General features: G+C 40.3%; 1 protein-coding gene across 1 annotated transcript in view; it reads right to left on the bottom strand.

Annotated features, from left to right (window-relative positions):
- Positions 1–12,970, bottom strand: part of phlpp1 (PH domain and leucine rich repeat protein phosphatase 1) — a 39,225-nt gene that overhangs the window by 12,062 nt on the left and 14,193 nt on the right. The window contains exons 2-4 of the mRNA XM_026313002.1: positions 3,306–3,502; positions 2,183–2,308; positions 1,169–1,317 (exon numbers count right to left, since the gene is read on the bottom strand). Of these exons, the coding sequence (XP_026168787.1) occupies positions 1,169–1,317; positions 2,183–2,308; positions 3,306–3,502 (472 nt within the window). The remainder of the gene's footprint in view (positions 1–1,168; positions 1,318–2,182; positions 2,309–3,305; positions 3,503–12,970) is intronic.

The raw sequence follows: 12,970 nt of genomic DNA, 5'->3' as shown, positions 1-12,970 counted from the left end.
AGTTTGCCAAAGCTAAATGCATGCTATCGCTCTTGACCAGCAAGGGAAGCTGTGTGCCCCTCGTTTAGACTTAAAAACTAACTATTTCCTATGCCTCATCTTCTTTTCAACACCATTTATTATCCTGAAGATTTAAAAAATAAATAAACAAATAAAAGAAAGTGGCTATAACAGAGCCATGGGTATTTATAATTTTCCATCAGGAAGACACACAGGCATACAGGAGAAACCGGCAAAGCACACACAAACATATTCCTGTACATCCAGTCATCTAAAAAGACAAAAAATAAATAAATAAATAAAAAACACCATACTATACGCACTGACCCAAAATCTGTAGTCTGCACCCACTTCTTCTGTTGCACATGAGCATGCAACCATCGCTCCCTCTCACGCAGAAACTCCATTCTTCCAACACATCATCTCACACAATTCACTTAGTTACATTGTAAACATTTTTTGGCGGTAATATTCAGAAAAAGGTACAGCGACACGTGCACAGTGTACACATGAACAAGGTGAACTCACGCATGCACGCACATAAATGAGCACACGCATACATCCGTCTTGGATGTAGGTTTTAATCTGGGACCATGATAAGCGTGTAGCAGATGGTGCTCAGAGACAGAGAGAGAGAGAGAGAGAGAGAGAGAGAGAGAGAGAGAGAGAGAGAGAGAGAGAGAGAGAGAGAGAGAGAGAGAGAGAGAGAGGGGCCAGGCACATTAAAAGCTTCCCTGCAGATGAAGATCAACCCTTCTGGACTATGGGCTCATTTGGCCTAGCCTGATACAGCACAGCCCTGGCTAGCCTCTGTTGTCCCTGTGTGCTCATGGCCCTGGTCCTAGACTGCTCAGGATGATGGCTTGCAAATTGCAGGCGAAGGCAAAAGCTGTCCAAACCAGCCAGTCATGACCTGCTGTGACCAGTGTGTCTTGTCTCTTTCCTTGTAAAATGGCCCTGCCCATCTCCTTTTCTGGCCAAACTATGTGAGCTTTGTTTAACCTTCCCAAGTCACATCCTGCCCAGACCAACCCATTCACACCACCCAACCTGTAACACCTCCTCACGTCTGTCCTCTCTTTTCTTATCTTTCACTTCTTCCTGCTTCTTCCTCCTCCTTATAGTTTAGTTCAGGTGTGTTTACTGTAGATTTACGATGTCATTGTACCTCTGTAGCTGCTGCAGCTGCTGGTCTGCAGGCAAGAAGTTATGCTTGAGGTTAAGGTGGGTGAGATCATGGCTGTAGAAGAGGTTGGGAGGAAGCTGCTCCAGGCTACAGCAGGACAGATCAACTGAGTTGATTCTCTGGGACACCATCTAGATGGAGGTGGAAAGGAAAGCAAAAAAAAAAAAAAAAAAAGAGGATAAGTGACAGAGAAAAATAAAAATATTTTTTGTTTAACACTTTACTGGTTTACTGTATGTACGTATGTGTGTGTGTGTGTGTGTGTGTCCCCTGCTGCTAGGGGATCAAATGTCATTCACTGGCTAATCTTCTTTGCATTAGAGAGTCAGAGAAAGTCGAGGGAAAGTCCATCAGGTTAATGACCTAAGATCACATGACTTCTGAGTGTTATCCTGTGGTCATTTGTTCGCAGAAACACAGAATGTGCCATCTGAAATAAAATGACAGCAGTAGTGTCTGGCTTATCTTACACATGAAAATCTACAGTCTGTGAACTCGAGCCTTTCAGAGCACAGTTAGCTAGAGGCTCAGCAGTCTTCACTGTGGCACGTGCTGCTTCTATGCAGGCTTCTATTCTGAGTGGCCCTCTGGGTGCTGGTGACATGCATGTCCCTGTTAATATTTAGAAAAGAGGTTTTCTGGCTATGGCCTACTTGAGTTAAAATGAGAAAAAGAAGAGAGGACTATGAGTAGTGTTTATGTGTGTGTGCACCCAGAAACACTATAAACTAGTTTGGACAGTAATAAAATATAAAATATTTCATTTCAATCCATTCAGCTCATATGGAGAGCAGGACTGCAGTGCCACATTTTCATGCTTCTAGCTCACAGTCACACATGATCTGAAATACAATGCAGCCCACCAGTAAATAGTGCCATTGAGCGCGTGCTTCTTTTTTACCTGTTCCAAGTCTGATAAACACACACACAAACACACAAACACACAAATACACACAAATACACACACACACACACACACACACACACACACAGTACCTTGGCAGCGTGTCTGTGCCAGCGCAGGTGCTCCGTGAAGCTGTCAAAGCTGACGTAGTACGTCTGACTCTGAGGTCCTGCTGAGCTGAAGGCCAAACAGTGATTGTGCTTCTTCACCTCCTCAACCTGCAGCACGACACACACAGGAGTGACATTAGAATCTGAAATACTGACATCTCTGGCCCACCTCTGAATATAAATTATAAACCTACGCCTATAAAGTCAGGAAATACAAGAAAAAAAAACAGCGAAGGAAAGCTGACACATGGACATCTCACTAGAAGTTAAACCAAATATAACACATAATGGCTGATTGATGATGACACTCTGAAAATATATAAGGTACACATAATCGAATTACATGTACCTGTATATGACATAAGCAAGAACATGTGAAACTGCTTTTCAGACAGTCACACACTCCAACACATGGACTCTGTGAATGAATGGCTGACTAGTTATGGTTTCTGAATACTGGCACACATAAACACAAATTCACTACATGCAGGTGCATGTAGTGGCACTGTGTAGATGAATGGTTGACTAGAGGTCACATGTTGTCTAGAAATGTTTAAAAACTGGGTGTGGTGGAATATGGAGTGTCCTTTGTCGCAGGTAGACAGGTAGAAAGGGCTTTTCAGAAGAGCCCTTAGAGTTTATTTACTGGCCTTGCAGATAGACTGATCTATAAAGCAATAAAGGGGATAAAGGGAATCAGCTTAAAAAAAGTACAGAAAGAAACAAGGTTACTTGATTTCTTCCATTACACCAAACATTACAGCAAGTCTTGCGTACAGAATAGAAACATCCCTGCAGAATGCTAAAAACATTTTGACTATGTGAAACCTGGTTTGCACCTATTCTGTTTGACTTTGAGCTGAAATGAACAAAGCAGAAAGCATTGTTTGAGTGTCAAACTAAAGGACAGCTGTTATAGGTGAAATGTTGCTGAGGACAAACTCCACTGCGGGGCGAGACAGAGCATACTAAGAATGACTTTATCAGGTCATATCAGGTGATGTGACTTCATGGGTTTATGATCCTAAGCATAAATTACATATCACAAGCATTAAAATAATATATATATATATATATATGTGATGCAGTTGCGGCCTTAACATACTTTTCCTCCAATGAGTGGCAGAATGTGCATCTTCCCTGTCTGGCTCTCTTTGACAGAGGACACGATGAGGCAGGTGCCGCACAGGATGACCTGCCGTCTGGTCCAGCGGTTGACTGGTAACTGGAGCTTCCCTTTCCGAACGTTGTATGTCCCTGACAGCTGGACACGCTCTGAGCTCTCGATGTTTTGGGGCTTCCCTGTGGAAAAAAAAAAAAGAAAGAAAGAGAGATACTGTGTAACTAACAGCAGTGTAGATGTGAAAAGAGAGGGGATCGCTAACGTCAATGACCTCCATTGTCTGGGGACAAAGAATGTCACAATACAATTTCATATCAATCAATCCAACAGTTGTTGAGATAGTGGATTTGTGTTCAGGGCAGCTCTACATTAATAGAGTCTTAAATTTAACACCAGGTGCATCTCTTTGAAATTATGCTCTCACACTTTCTGAGCTGCTTTATTCAGTTTTACCCATCTGTCTGTCTCTCCTCCAAGCCCTGTTCTCTTCACTGCTAGCCTGCCAAACCTGACAGTCAAGCTGCTTATCAGGCGTTCTGTCAGCCAGGCTGTCTTATCGTTCTGTCTAAACATCCACCTGCTTTCTGTCTACTTCCACCTCCGCAAAATACCACCCCAGGCAGGCATGTGCTTCTGTCCTCCCCCTGTCATTTCTCTTCGATCTGTCCGGCTCCCTGGCTTTTACTTTCGCCATTCTAGTTTTGTGTATTTTGCTTGCAGCATATTTAACCTCACTGTTTTCTTATTAAGTTAAGAGATTCAAGGATTGCTTTACAAAGTTTTGCTGTAAACCAGCTGCTTCCCTCTTGTGCTGTCGCTTACAAACACATATTTAATTTTGCTTCATACTGAAGGGTGGGGGAGTGGAGCTAAGTTAAAGAGAGGAAGGAAAGACTTAAACAAGTGCAAACTTGCACACGTTCCCATGACTTTAAATAATTTAGCTCTTTCACATGCCGACTGTAAGGTTAATGCAGTAGCGTACTGTACTGCACACCATCTTCATCCAACCTCACTCGAGTAGAGTTTAATAATATTCTGACCAGAGAGTGGCTTATTTGAGCTGATGTAGCTCAACCTGAGGTCATAGCAATTCATATTTTATTCTAATGTTTTTCACAACATATCCACAGATGAATTCACCTTGTCCATGGAGCAAGGTTTCATACAAAGTAGAAGATCGTATCTTTTATTTTTTTTCACTGAACCCTGACTTTTCCACTGTGCTATGATCTAATCCTGTGTTCACAGCAGAATCAGAAACACAGTTTGCAAAAGGATATTTCCTCTAAATGCTGTGTGTGTAACATAACACAGTATTGTTAGATGCAAGCTGTCTTGGTATGCTTAAACAGTAGACTTTATTGCACATAACTAGACAGTATCCAATACAACCCGAGCCTATAGTGCAAAGATGCAACCTACACAGCAGTTTACGTTTTCAGCATTCCTCATACAAACTAAGCATTAAAAAAAAAAAAAAAAAAGTATGAGAATGTAACACTGTTTGCTACATTTGCTACAGCACGAATAACCATAATTCTGCAGTCTATCCTAACATCAACACTCAACATGGAATAGAAAACTCCAGAAATTACACTTAGAATATGATGAATAACAATGAAGCATATGTCCATACTGCTTTAACACAAGTGGGTGGCTCTTGAGATAAAGGTGTGTCTTACTCATTTAGATGAAGGATTAGTTACAAACCAATGCCAAGTTAAATAATGGCATAAGCTTTTTACACTGTGCACAAAGCTGTGAAGCTATCTACAGTTTATACACCGTATATGACAATTTAAGCAGCATGAAAGCACACCTCTTTTTCATCATTTCTCTCTGATCTCTGGCAATCAGCTTTGACTTCACAGCAGCAATCAAAAGCTGGCAATCATAATCTAGAGATAAATATGGATAAACGTGTTTTAATGAGATATCATGACATGAAATCTGTAATATTTATAGTGCCTTACTAGAATCCCTACAGACTTTAGGCCTGTAAAGTACTGTACATGAAATTGTCATCTTCAAACTGGTACAAACAATTATATGTGCCTGTTAGGTTAACTGACATTAAATTTTTATATGTTGTAAATCCCAGTAAATTTAAATTAAAAAAAAAAAAAAGTGGCATCTTTAAATGGTAACTTTTAGGATAAATCAAAATTGATGGCTACAGCTAAAAATTATATTTAGTTAAAAACAATACTAGACATCAACTCCTTAAGATAGTGTACCTTCTGAATCTTTCTACTGTTGCCCCAGATTCATCCCTAAATATTTTTTGGGTGTTTATCCTGTAAACTTTGTCTTCTCTGTTTTGGACCAACTGCTCTTCACTGTTGATTTAATTGCACTTCAAGGGGAGACTGCAGGAAGCAAATGAAACTGTCCACATTGTTGTGCATGGAAATGGTTTTGCTATGCAACAGACAAATATAACAGATGCCCTATTTTGTTTTCACTTTCAAATACAGTAAGTTATTAAGATAAGTGTGTTAAACTGGGGACCGAAGTGTCTTTTAAGAGGAAACATGGGGAAGGGAAAGACAAGGAAGATTAGCTAAGGAAGCAAAATGATTTTTAAGAGGAAAACTATCACCCAGCATGTACCAAATAAACACACACTCAACTTTTAATATTAATAAAAAGCTAGTATCATGTTGTGTTTTGATTTTTCTTTGAAAAATAAATGCTTACATTTTTATCTTAGTTTAAGCACACAAACTAGAATATTTATCTGTTTTATACCTGCAGGAAAACAGCAGGAATTAAACGAATGCAGCATAATATGAACGCTTAAATCTTAAATTCCCGGTCATCAGCACCAAAATCAAAAACAGTAATATTTAGGCCAGGAGCTATCATCCACCAAATTCCATCCAAATCCACATTATAGCTTCCTAACAGACAGACAAACCAAGTGGGGTGACTGAACAGACCGGTTCCCCCTTCCAACCCTGCTGGCTGGCAAAGGTAACCAGCATGAGCATATTTTCATGAGCAAGCTTAAGAAGGGGGTATGTGTTGCATTAGACAAATTATTCACAAGCTTTTAGCCTCAATATGTCACATGGGCATATCCCTACTATTTTTAGGCCTTTTGTTGGAACCCACATAAGCATGTGCACAAACATACGCACCGTACTCCTCCTCCTACTCTTCCCCATGATGAAATCCAAACACACACACACACATACAGTGACAGTGATTAACCATCTCCATATGTGCAGCTGTCTAAATTGTCCCCCCTGAATGCTGATGGACCAAAAACAGCAAGCGATTTTTCAGAGGGAGAACAATACAGACAGCTCGAGTGGGCTGATTTTCTGATAAGAGGAGTTTGAAAGCCAGTCCTGAGCAGATGCTGCCGTTTACAACTATCTCACATGGACATGGGATGAGTGGATCAAGGCAAATTTCATGGGAATGGGAATGCACAGCAGAGGAAGCACAGGGATGGGTGTGACTCGCACGTGAGCATCCTGTTTACAGGGGTGGACCACAAAAAAGTAAGATTTCTCAGTAACCTTACACTAGGTGAAGAACTTATAAAAGACAACTGCTATATTCCAAATGTATGAACCATAGACCACCTACACCATAAATATTTTCAGCAGCAATGATGTTAGTCATAGTGGTCATCCCATAATCTATGGGTAGCACATAAAATATAATTTTAAAAATAATACATAGGGCCTGCAAGGTGGGTGTGTTTGTGTGCAGAAGTCAAGTCTATTCCTAGACCTACTGTATGCAGTTGCAGGAATAGTAGTGTGTGTGTTGTTTAGTGGAGATGGCTTCCTTCCTTCTCCCTAGGCTCAGGAAAAGTGTGCTTCCCTTTCACACTAGGCTCCAGTACCCATGGGTGTGCACCCCTGCTCAAACTCAAACACACAACAAATACAAACAAGATCAGTAAGCTGAGGCTTATACAGTATCTCACTCTCATTGGTGAATATTATTCCTGCAGGAGCTTGAAGCACAATCAATGACCCAAAGTACAGAAACTAAATGTTTCTGTACTTGTTTTTAATGTTCTAAAACATTTGTTTACAGAGTAATTTTTATAAATTAAAATGAACTGGTCTTTATTGGTAAAGTGATCAATTTATTTCTGCAACTCTTCAATTATGTGTCAATCAATTTATCAAAAACAAAGGCAATTAAATCAAATTTATCACACAGAACTATCAAATGCAGTCAATTGAGCGAGTGTACACAAGTCCAGTTTTTTTACATGCAGATCCATCTTACTGTATCCAGATCACAGTACTTTAATAATGACGTGAGCACAGCATGCTTGACTGCAAGATTTTCCACCTGATTTTTCACTTCTCCTGAGCCATTGATAACCTTGGATTTAAACATACAACCTAATAACTTTAGACCAAGTGTTACTCTGCAAATGCACATTACTACAAATTGTACTATCATGTGCTTTGTTTCCTTGTCCATTACATTGATAAGGTGGAAAATCAAATATATTCTCAAGACACTGTTTCATCGTACTGCTATGACATTACATGGTAGCCCTTCACTGTCGTAGTAGGGAACCAGCACTATGCATTTTCATTTTCAATTCATAACTTCAAGCCTGTGAAACACACTTTACTGTATAATTTAAAAAATTAGCATGTAGATGTGTAACAGCTGCTACTAACAGTGAGCATCCAGCATTCTCTGAATACTGATATGGAGTATTTTAACAAAGACAACCACACTGACATGAGAAGAAAAAAAAAACTCCTGTTAGATTAATGTCACTATTCGGATCCAATGTTTCCACTACCAGGTCACAAAGCTGTCACTCAGATGCTCTGCTGCCCCTGTTATCCATCATTGTTAGTTAACAGTACCCGAGGCCAACCTCCCTCCTTTCATCGCCCATTTAACAGATCAACGGTTTTTTTCCTGGACTTCTCAGTAATAACAAGGACACATCCCTGGTTAATCATCCTGCTCTGCTAAATGCAACCTGACATCAGCACACCTCCACTACAGGACTGGGCATGCCATACCGCAGGGCACCAATGACCCACATAAGTGAGAGCAGAGCGCGAGCATGCGTAGACACACACTTGCTTATAATATAGGCAGTGACAGATGTGACGTACTGGATGGCGAGACTTTAGAATATGTGGCTGCTAAGCCCATAACGGGTTCCTGTGAAGTATGTAAGTACTCCTAAGAAAATCCATGCTGTATTAGACAACAGCAGTTTTAAAGAAGTTGATGGAGCAACACAAAAATAGACTGAAGACAAAGCAAGGCCAGCTGTTACTGTGTGACACAAATAGCTGCACTGTCCCTCTATTACAAAACGAGCACATGTGCACACACAATGTCAAACTGCATCTAGTTAAAGGTGTGGGTCTGCAGGCGAGGGGAGGATGTGCTTCCCACATCTTATCAGCTATGCCTCTCTGCCTACATCAGTCAACCCCTTTATATGTTTCTCCAGCTCTCCTCCCCCCCTCTCTCATTCTCCTTGGAAGATTTGAAATCATTACTCAGATCTAAAGTGACAGGCATATATTAAGCTAACTGTCTGCTCAAGAGGTGGTTGATTAGCCTTGCTAGAAGGCGACAGAGTCCATCGAGGGTGACTGGCTCCTTGCTGCACTCACCTGAGTGCTCCTCAGTTTTCTTCGCAAAACGTTTTACCTCTCTGCACCTTTCACAATGACGCACCTGTTGAACTGCAAATGTGAAGAGGTATAATAAGCTGAAGTATGTGTTTGCACGTGAAACAAGTGAGTTGTTCATGCATTATCGCTGTATGATACTGCAATTTAGCATGTTGTCTTTACTCTTTGTTGATAGAGCACTGACGTGGGCCTAGGTTTTAATATTTTGAAGCTGGTCTGTAAGAATGACAGTTTGTCCATGTCTGAAAAATCTATACCTACTATTATATGGACTGCTATGAAACTTTGTATTTAAATTTTTATTAATTAATTTTGGACTTACAAGTATGTATTCTAGTTCACCCCAAAAAAAGTTTTATACTGTATTTTTTGTCATGTTTGCAGGTTGGAATTTGATCTTCTGTCTTTTTTAATTTAAAATGACCTTGATCCAACTGTAGTGAGTCTATAATAACTTCAGTATATTAATGTACGCGCAATACAAACGTGCAATCATCCATGAAAGCATGATAAACTGTAAACTCTGCAGTGTTTGGACAGTGCCACAAGCAGTTGATTAGATAGATGAGTTTATTTAATCATCCATGTTGCTGCTTGCTTCCATTATCTCTTTAATTAATAAAACAATTAAATATGATTAGACTGTTATGGATTTTAGATTGCATAAGCAACATTTGTGGATGTGTGTGATTTTAAAAAAAAAGAGGCACTCAATTGTAATTATCTGTACTATGCCACAAACAATATCTGCCTATCTAATTGAGCATAAGGTGACAGGCAGGCCATGTGTGCACTTTTCAAGAGTGCTGAGGAGTGCTTCCAATCCCTCTAGGAAAAGCCGAGTGACACTCATCTTTGTGCTCCAGTCTATTGTCAGACATCGAACATCCTTCTGCTTACACAGCTCAGCTGAGGTGGCATGTCTTTTTCAAGTGGTGTTGCATTAAAGAACAGGGCTCTTTGGCCCAGGGAGCTGTGGGAAAATATGTTGCTGTAGCTATATGTATCCCACAGAGAGAGGCTGAAGTGGATAATTAATAGCTTGATCGATGCCCTTAAATACTTAGTCCATCTCTCTTAAGCGTACCATCAAAGAGGGACACAATCAGACATACACACATGCAGACACTATGCAAAATCTGCTCTCTCAGTCCAGCGAAACACATCCAAATGAGGTCACAGCCTGCATTGTCTTCTCCATCAAACTGTTATTACTCTTTGCCCCTGGGGAGACGGGAACTAACAGCCCTCTGCTATTAAAGGCTTTGTACAGCTCATCGCGCTGCCATCCACCACCTTTAGGGGCAGTGTGGAGGCGCATACTGGTACATGACCTGAAGGAGGATTGTAGTGTGTTCTCCAAAGCTAAATTACCTTTTTTTCCTTCTCTCTTTACTTAATTTTTTAACCCACATGCACCCTCAGTTGCTCTTCTACAACATGACTTCAATGCACAGTGCTAATGTGCTTTAAAGTCATGCTGTACTTTTTTTAAAGATATGAATTCACTTCATATCTCAAGTCAGCCTGATACAAATCTATGTTCGAGCAGAAGCAGAAACATGCAAATGATGTGTAAATTTGGAACCATAAGTCATGCGGCTGACAGTCGGACTGAGGAACTACAATGAAAAAGGCCCCATAGGAGATAAATAAATCACATTGTGCAGCCATGAATTTCTATATAAATTATTTCTGTGCCCTTAAGTAAAAGAAATAACAGCAATTGCATCAGCAGCACCATCCTTCACGCCACCCGCTGCACATGCTTCATCATGTCATTCAATCAATATCTGCCTAAAAAAAAAACCACACACAGCGAACAGAAAGGAAAATTGAGCTGTAGATGCTTCAAATCTCAGGTGCTAACATGAGTATGTGAAAAGAAGAAGCTTTTCCCCAGTGAATCCCTCCGTCAGTGGATGGGTCGGATGCTGACGTACATAGATGTGTGCGCCCCCTCTCCTCGCTCTCTCTTCCCAGCTCCACTCCTGTTGCTGTTATGTAACGAGTGTGTGTTACGAAACCTTACACTGGAAAACACAAAGCCACTGATCAGCTATGCACACACACACATGCATGCACACATACACACACATTAGAGCTCTAGGGATTGTTTTGAACCTCTTGTGTGAGAGAATGCAAATATTGTCACCATGGTGGACAAGCACAGCTGTGTGTTTGCTCACGTATACAATATGTGTGTGTGCTATAAATTAATTGAATGCATCAGTGTAAATCTGACTATGATGCTGAGGCTGTGAAAGTGTGCAGAGTTCCCAAATGAATTATTTAGTATGTTTGCGGGTAAGCATGTATATAAAATAAATTATTTAAAAGAAAAGGAAAAAAAAAATAATGAGGGTCTATAGTTGCGTGTTGCAGTGCAAGCATGAATACTGGGAGCTTTGCAGGCTGCTCTATGGCAAGAACGATGCAGATAATCACAGAGATTTTCTCTGTGTATAGCATTGATGGATTAAAGGAAACAAGATGAGACCAAGGAGAGGTGGAAAAGATGGAGAAGAGAAAAAAAAAAAAAAAGTATGTGCCGGTTAATAAATACTTGCATAAACACACAGAAAATGAACAAGCGTCTCCTGTCACCCCAGGCAGAAAGACTCCAGAGGAAAGTGCTGTAAGGCTAGGTGAGCCAATCTCAGTCAGGTGAAAACCTCAGCACTAAGAACAGCACAAAACAGCCAAAAATACTCTCACCCACACTGTATCTTCTTGAGCTGACAAAATTTGAAATTGTATAAATAGGATAGAATAAGAGTTTGGGTCTTATTTTTGTACTTTTAGCTATCATTTGTGTCAGTTTGGATACACGTAAACTGTGTGTATGTACAACTACACAATATATGAAAGATGAACCAAGCACCAATAATGGATGATTGGCTGCCATTTACCATATTCTGCTATAGTAACTACAAATATTTACTTGTTCATTTCCGTACTTGACATTGTCACCGGTTCACTGTTCCCATGCTGGATTCACATGTGCACCAGCACGAAGGATTGACAGGAAATAATGCCTGCATGTGCTCAATAAACATAAAAGACAAGTTATTTATGTCACATAATGACGCAATTCGAAAAACAGCCACTCCCAGACATTTTGACAAGGACACATTCGTGTTGGTGCACGTATGGCACCACTGATCATCACACTGCTTGTGTTTCTTGTACTGTGTGACCTCTCAAGGACAAAAAACTACCAATGAAAGAAGAAATTAGAGTCTGTAGTGGCAGATTCCTTGAACAAAGCATTTCCAGCAGAGATGCTACAATAGAATGGTAAGCTCAACTAACTGACACGAAAATGAACAACTTTTTGACCTTTCAAGGTACCTAAAGCCAAAAAGATGTGTCCGTCCAGGGACTCTACACCGCATCACAACCAGAGAATTGTTCAGGTCCCTGACTGCTAGTGCTGCCGTTAGTGGAGTTGGGCTTTCTGTATGCAGGGATGGTAATGTTACTTAGTCAAATGGTGGAAAAGGTTTGCTGTGATTCAGATTGGCCACAGGTATCACTCTGCTCTTTGTCCGGCTATAGGAAACCTGACCATTTCCAAATCACCAATGTTGTGTGACCTCTCTACGCGGCAGTTTGATTGTCCTGTGTGGCATCTCATTTTTCACTTAAACAATGTGTGTGTTTGTTTTTTTCTTATGTCTATAAGTATCAGCTATGAAATGCATTTGCTGTAGTCGAACAGGATCATTCGGCAGCCAGTGTATCGTCATCATCACTTTTCTGTATCTTGGGAATCATTTTTCATAATAATAAAAGAAAGTGATCTTATTAATGCCCAGCTTTAGGATCATTTATTACTTATCTTTTTTTTATTTTTTTATTTTCACTTTAGTTTACATCTCAGAAATAACTTTAACATCTCAGTCACTTCAATGGTACTCATTGAAGTATATGTATAATATGCAGCCAGTTAAAGGTCAGAGGCATTTTCCGTCACAGCCTCCAAGTGTT

The sequence above is a fragment of the Mastacembelus armatus genome, chromosome 17, assembly GCF_900324485.2.
Source record: "Mastacembelus armatus chromosome 17, fMasArm1.2, whole genome shotgun sequence".
Classification (NCBI taxonomy): Eukaryota; Metazoa; Chordata; class Actinopteri; order Synbranchiformes; family Mastacembelidae; genus Mastacembelus; species Mastacembelus armatus.
The sequence above is the reverse complement of the archived record's forward strand: the minus strand, read 5'-3'. Positions and strand labels throughout refer to the sequence as shown.